Genomic DNA, 7500 nt, shown 5'->3' on the forward strand with positions numbered 1-7500 from the left:
CTCCATCACTCTCCTTCTTGGTCAAATAGCCTTTCCACAGTCTGGAGGTGGGTTGGGTCATTGTCCTGTTGAAAACAAATGATAGTCCCACTAAGAGCAAACCAGATGGGATGGCGTATCGCTGCAGAATGCTGTGGTAGCCACGCTGGTTAAGTGTGCCTTGAATTCTAAATACATTACTGACAGTGTCCCCAGCAAAGCACCCCCACACCATCACACCTCCTCCTCCATGCTTTACGGTGGGAACCTCACATACGGAAATCATCCGTTCACCTACTCAGCATCTCACAAAGACACGGCAGTTGGAACCAGAAATTTGAAATTTGGACTCATCAAACCAAATGACAGATTTCCACCGGTCTAATGTCCATTGCTCGTGTTTCTTGGCCCGAGCAAGTCTCTTCTTCTTATTGGTGTCCTTTAGTAGTGGTTTCTTTGCAGCACTTCGACCATGAATGTCTGATTCACACAGTCTCCTCTGAACAGTTTATGTTGAGATGTGTCTGTTACTTGAACTCTGTGAAGCATTTATTTGGGTTGCAATTTCTGAGGCTGGTAACTCTAATTAACTTATCCTCTGCAGCAGAGGTAACTCTGGGTCTTCCTTTCTTGTGGCGGTCCTCATGAGAGCCAGTTTCATCATAGTGCTTGATGGTTTTTGCGACTGCACTTTCAAAGTTCTTGACATTTTCCGTATTGATGGACCTTCATGTCTTAAAGTAATGATGAACTGCCATTTCTCTTCGCTTATTTGAGCCATTCTTGACATAATATGGACTTGGTCTTTTACCAAATAGGGATATCTTCTGTATAACCCCCCTACCATGTCACAACACTACTGATGGGCTCAAATGCATTAAGAAGGAAAGAAATTCCACAAATGAACTTTTAACAAAGCACACCTGTTAATTGAAATGCATTCCAGGTGACTACCTCATGAAGCTGGTTGAGAGAATGCCAAGAGTGTACAAAGCTGTCATCAAAGCAGGTGGCTACTTTGAAGAATCTCAAAATATATAATGTATTTTGATTTGTTTTAACACTTTTTTGGTTACTAAATGAGTCCATATGTGTTATTTCATAGTTTTGATGTCTTCACTATTATTCTACCATGTAGAAAATAGTCAAAATAATGTAAGCCCCTGGAATGACTAGGGTGTGTCCAATCTGTTGACTGGTACTGTATGAACACTGGTATTCAGACATTACTCAGTCAGCAATGTCTGGTTGATCCATATATGTCATGAGCACGTACTGTAGTTAGGATACGGTCCTAGTATTGACTGGGTCAGGGGTATCTATGATTGGACCAGTCAGAAATATCAGAGTTATTGGTATGATATACTGGAGTGTATGTGTGTTTGTCCCAGGAGAATCTGCGGCCCCAGTTCGAAGCCAAGTACTCCCGAGTAGAGAGAGTAAACCCTATCTCTGGCAAGCCGGAGCCCTTCCAGCCCTTCACTGATAAACTCAGCAGACTCATGGTCTCTGTGTCTGGCATCTTCTTCATGGTAATAACATGTCATCACATGAGTCATCAGGCTATACTGTGGATCTGTGCTCAGTGGGTCGATTCCATTTCAATTCAGTCAATTCTGAAAGTAAACTTAAATGCTCTAATTGAAAAGCAATGAAGAAAATTGGATTTGGAATTTTGGTTTATTTTCTAAATTGAATATAATTTAAATGTAACTGACCCCAATCCTGGAATGCTGTTTACTTGTGTACTACCTTTTCAATGTGTAATACATGTAATACGGTAACGAGCTTCTAGCAGCCTACTACCACCCCCTGGTGGATAGGAGCCAGAAATACAACCAAATACAACCAACTGGAAATAGTGGCTGTTGTTGGGGATAGTTTTCTCAATGATCCTCATCACTCATCAACAATAGGAAGTGTCTAGAGACCGAGACACGTAACGATGATTCATTGTTTACCAATATGACCAATAAGCATCGTAAACACACAATCCCAGACTAGACCCATTATATAAACCAGGTAGTTTGGGTCCTGGATGCTGATTGGCTGAAACAGCATTTGACGCAACAGTATGACGTTAAAACACTTGTTTACTGCTCTAATTACATTGGTAACCAGTTTATAATAGCAATAAGGCACCTTGGGGGTTTGTGATATATATGGCCAATATACCACGGCTAAGGGCTGTGTCCAGGCACTCTGTGTTGCCTAAGAACAGTCCTTAGCCGTGGTATATTGGCCATATATCACACATTCTCAGGCCTTATTGCTTAAAATACTGCTAGCCTCATAACATGCATCCTCAGAAGATACTGTAATGATGACAGATATATTTACTCTCTCTTTCTCTCTGTCTGTCTCTCTCTCTGCCTCTCTCTGCCTCTTTCTCTCGCTGTCTCTCTCTGCCTCTCTCTCTCTCTGCCTCTCTCTCTTTCTCTGCCTCTCTCTCTCTCTCTCTCTTTCTGTCGGACTCTTTCTGTCGGTCTCTCTCTGTCGGTCTCTCTCTCTGCCTCTCTCTCTCTCTCTCTCTCTCTTTCTGTCGGTCTCTTTCTGTCGGTCTCTCTGTCGGTCTCTCTCTCTCTCCTCCGCCACTCTCTCCCTCCTCCGCCACTCTCTCCCTCCTCCGCCACTCTCTCTCTCCTCCGCCACTCTCTCTCTCCTCCGCCACTCTCTCTCTCCTCCACTCACTCTCTATCTCTCCGCCACTCTCTCTCTCCTCCGCCACTCTCTCTCTCCTCCGCCACTCTCTATCTCCTCCGCCACTCTCTCTCTCTCTGCCACTCTCTCTCTCTCTCCGCCACTCTCTATCTCCTCCGCCACTCTCTCTCTCTCCGCCACTCTCTCTCCTCCGCCACTCTCTCTCTCTCCTCCGCCACTCTCTCTCTCCTCCACTCTCTCTCTCCTCCGCCACTCTCTATCTCCTCCGCCACTCTCTATCTCCTCCACCACTCTCTCTCTCCTCCGCCACTCTCTCTCTCCTCCACCACTCTCTCTCTCCTCCGCCACTCTCTCTCTCCTCCGCCACTCTCTATCTCCTCCGCCACTCTCTATCTCCTCCACTCTCACTCTCTATCTCCTCCGCCACTCTCTCTCTCCTCCACCACTCTCTATCTCCTCCGCCACTCTCTCTCTCCTCCGCCACTCTCTATCTCCTCCGCCACTCTCTCTCTCCTCTGCCACTCTCTCTCTCCTCCGCCACTCTCTATCTCCTCCGCCACTCTCTCTCCTCCGCCACTCTCTCTCTCCTCCGCCACTCTCTCTCTCTCTGCCACTCTCTCTCTCCTCCGCCACTCTCTATCTCCTCCGCCACTCTCTATCTCCTCCACCACTCTCTATCTCCTCCGCCACTCTCTCTCTCCTCCACCACTCTCTATCTCCTCCGCCACTCTCTCTCTCCTCCGCCACGCCCTCTCTATCTCCTCCGCCACTCTCTCTCTCCTCCGCCACTCTCTATCTCCTCCACCACTCTCTATCTCCTCCGCCACTCTCTCTCTCCTCCACCACTCTCTCTCCTCCGCCACTCTCTCTCTCCTCCGCCACTCTCTATCTCCTCCGCCACTCTCTATCTCCTCCGCCACTCTCTCTCTCCTCCGCCACTCTCTCTATCTCCTCCGCCACTCTCTCTCTCCTCCGCCACTCTCTATCTCCTCCGCCACTCTCTATCTCCTCCGCCACTCTCTCTCTCCTCCGCCACTCTCTATCTCCTCCCTCCGCCACTCTCTCTCTCCGCCATCTCCTCCGCCACTCTCTATCTCCTCCGCCACTCTCTATCTCCTCCCGCCACTCTCTATCTCCTCCGCCACTCTCTATCTCCTCCGCCACTCTCTCTCTCTCTCTCTCCTCCGCCACTCTCTCTCTCCTCCGCCACTCTCTCTCTCCTCCGCCACTCTCTCTCTCTCTCCACCACTCTCTCTCTCCTCCGCCACTATCTCCTCCGCCACTCTCTATCTCCTCCGCCACTCTCTCTCTCCTCCGCCACTCTCTCTCTCCTCCGCCACTCTCTCTCTCTCTCTCTCCTCCGCCATCTCTCTATCTCCTCCCGCCACTCTCTATCTCCTCCGCCACTCTCTCTCTCTCCTCCGCCACTCTCTATCTCCTCCGCCTCTCTCTCTCTCTCTCTCTCTCTCTGTCGGTCTCTTTCTGTCGGTCTCTCTGTCGGTCTCTCTCTCTCTCTCTCCTCCGCCACTCTCTCTCTCCTCCGCCACTCTCTCTCTCCTCCGCCACTCTCTCTCTCCTCCGCCACTCTCTCTCTCCTCCGCCACTCTCTATCTCCTCCGCCACTCTCTATCTCCTCCGCCACTCTCTATCTCCTCCGCCACTCTCTATCTCCTCCGCCACTCTCTATCTCCTCCGCCACTCTCTCCTCCGCCACTCTCTCTCTCCTCCGCCACTCTCTATCTCCTCCGCCACTCTCTATCTCCTCCGCCACTCTCTCTCTCCTCCCCCACTCTCTATCTCCTCCGCCACTCTCTATCTCCTCCGCCACTCTCTATCTCCTCCGCCACTCTCTCTCTCCTCCGCCACTCTCTATCTCCTTCGCCTCTCTCTCTCTCTCTCTCTCTCTTTCTGTCGGTCTCTTTCTGTCGGTCTCTCTCCTCGGTCTCTCCTCTCTCTCCTCCTCCGCCACTCTCTCTCTCCTCCGCCACTCTCTCTCTCCTCCGCCACTCTCTCTCCGCCACTCTCTCCCTCCGCCACTCTCTCTCTCCTCCGCCACTCTCTATCTCCTCCGCCACTCTCTATCTCCTCCGCCACTCTCTATCTCCTCCTCCTCCGCCACTCTCTCTCCTCTTCCTCTCCTCCGCCACTCTCTCTCCTCCTCCGCCACTCTCTATCTCCTCCGCCACTCTCTATCTCCTCCGCCACTCTCTCTCCTCTCCCTCCGCCACTCTCTCTCTCTCCTCCGCCACTCTCTCTCTCCTCCTCCGCCACTCTCTCTCTCCTCCGCCACTCTCTCTCTCCTCCCTCCGCCACTCTCTATCTCCTCCGCCACTCTCTATCTCCTCCGCCACTCTCTATCTCCTCCGCCACTCTCTCTCTCTTCCGCCACTCTCTATCTCCTCCGCCACTCTCTCTCTCCTCCGCCACTCTCTATCTCCTCCGCCACTCTCTATCTCCTCCGCCACTCTCTCTCTCCTCCGCCACTCTCTATCTCCTTCGCCTCTCTCTCTCTCTCTCTCTCTCTTTCTGTCGGTCTCTTTCTGTCGGTCTCTCTGTCGGTCTCTCTCTCTCTCTCTCCTCCGCCACTCTCTCTCTCCTCCGCCACTCTCTCTCTCCTCCGCCACTCTCTCTCTCTCTCTCCGCCACTCTCTCTCTCCTCCGCCACTCTCTCTCTCTCCTCCGCCACTCTCTCTCTCCTCCGCCACTCTCTCTCTCCTCCCGCCACTCTCTCTCTCCTCCGCCACTCTCTCTCTCCTCCGCCACTCTCTATCTCCTCCGCCACTCTCTCTCTCCTCCGCCACTCTCTATCTCCTCCGCCACTCTCTCTCTCCTCCGCCACTCTCTCTCTCCTCCGCCACTCTCTCTCTCCTCCGCCACTCTCTCTCTCCTCCGCCACTCTCTCTCCTCCGCCACTCTCTCTCTCCTCCGCCACTCTCTATCTCCCGCCTCTCCTCCTCCCTCTCTATCTCCTCCGCCACTCTCTCTCTCCTCCGCCACTCCTCTCTCTCCTCCGCCACTCTCTATCTCCTCCGCCACTCTCTCTCTCCTCCTCCGCCACTCTCTCTCTCCTCCGCCACTCTCTATCTCCTCCGCCACTCTCTCTCTCCTCCGCCACTCTCTATCTCCTCCGCCACTCTCTATCTCCTCCGCCACTCTCTCTCTCCTCCGCCACTCTCTCTCTCCTCCGCCACTCTCTATCTGTGTATGTGTGTGTTCACTCCCCAGATGTCTCTGGTGCTGACTGCAGTGTTTGCTGTGGTGGTGTTCCGACTGATTGCCATGGAGAAGTTCGCATCATTCGACTGGGAGTTTGTAAAGAAGAACTGGCAGTTTGCCACCTCTGGCACCGGAGTCTGTATCAACTTCATAATCATCATGTCTCTCAATGTGGTGGGTGTCTGGCCAAACTAAACCATGAAATAGAATGGAATGGAATAGAATCCATAGATAGAATGGAATGGAATAGAATCCATAGATAGAATGGAATGGAATAGAATCCATAGATAGAATGGAATGGAATAGAATCCATAGATAGAATGGAATGGAATAGAATCCATAGATAGAATGGAATGGAATAGAATCCATAGATGGAATGGAATGGAATGGAATAGAAAATAAAAACTTTATGGCACCCTATTGCCTTCCCTATGGGCCCTGATCAAAAGTAGTATACTATATATACTACCGTTCAAAAGTAGTATACTATATATTTTAAAGTAACCTTTATTTAACTGGGCAAGTCAGTTACGAACAAATTCTTATTTACAATGACGGCCTACCCCGGCCAAACCCGGACGACACTGGGCCAATTGTGCGCCGCCCTACGGGACTCCCAATGACGGCCGGATGTGATGCAGCCTTGGAATCGAACCAGGGTGTCTGTAGTGACAGCCTCAAGCACTGAGACGCAGTGCCTCTTAGACCGCTGCGCCACTCGGGGACAGGGTGTCATTGGAGACTTGATCATGTCCAAACCAGCCCACTGGATATACACAGTCATACGGAATAACGTTGTATAACTGATCCACAATCAGATTTTAACTTCATGATCACCACGTCTGTGAATGTGGTGGGTGTGGCCAAACCAAGCCAAGCCATCTGATACGCTCAGACAGTATTTTAAGTCCAACATGTGTTACATAGATGATTCACGGTAATATTTTATATTACATAAACATGTATTTTATAAAATACAAACTTTCTTATTATTCACTGTACAAGATGCTTATTTTGCGACGCTTATTGCCTCATTGATTACGTTAATACATATCATCTTTATGTCTCACAACTGGCTTGTATTTAGTCAGGCTATTTGTCAAGTGTTACTGTATTTCTTTCATCAGGTATATGAAAAGGTGGCCTATCTGCTCACAAATTTAGGTAATTATTACCCCCTCAAGATCCCTCTGAAGATGCACATCTTGTTGCTTCAGTATCTTACGCTTCAGAGGTCCATGTCAACAACTCTCTCTGTCTCTGTCTCTCTCTCTCTGTCTCTCTCTCTCTGTCTCTCTGTCTCTCTCTCTCTCTCTCTCTCTCTGTCCTTCTCTATTTCTCTTCTCTCTCTCTCTCTCTCTGTCCTTCTCTATTTCTCGTCTCTCTCTCTCTCTGTCCTTCTCTATTTCTCGTCTCTCTCTCTCTCTCTCTTTGTCTCTCTCTCTCTCTCTCTTTGTCTCTCTCTCTGTCTTTCTCACTCTGTGTGTGTGTCTCTCTCTCTCTCTCTCTCTCTCTCTCTCTCTCTCTGTGTGTCTCTCTCTCTGTCTCTCTGTGTGTCTCTCTCTCTCTGTCTCTCTGTGTCTCTCTCTCTCTCTGTCTCTCTGTGTCTCTCTTTCTCTCTGTCTTTCTCACTCTGTGTGTGTC

The 7500-nt window shown here is 50.2% G+C and overlaps 1 protein-coding gene across 1 annotated transcript in view; it reads left to right on the forward strand.

Moving 5' to 3' along the window:
• LOC124037477 (anoctamin-3-like) overlaps nucleotides 1-7500 on the forward strand; it is a 176051-nt gene that overhangs the window by 116888 nt on the left and 51663 nt on the right. Inside the window, 3 exon segments of the mRNA XM_046352214.1 lie at nucleotides 1371-1511; nucleotides 5866-6030; nucleotides 6984-7020. Of these exon segments, the coding sequence (XP_046208170.1) occupies nucleotides 1371-1511; nucleotides 5866-6030; nucleotides 6984-7020 (343 nt within the window).

This window comes from Oncorhynchus gorbuscha, linkage group LG06 (assembly GCF_021184085.1).
Source record: "Oncorhynchus gorbuscha isolate QuinsamMale2020 ecotype Even-year linkage group LG06, OgorEven_v1.0, whole genome shotgun sequence".
Lineage (NCBI taxonomy): Eukaryota > Metazoa > Chordata > Actinopteri > Salmoniformes > Salmonidae > Oncorhynchus > Oncorhynchus gorbuscha.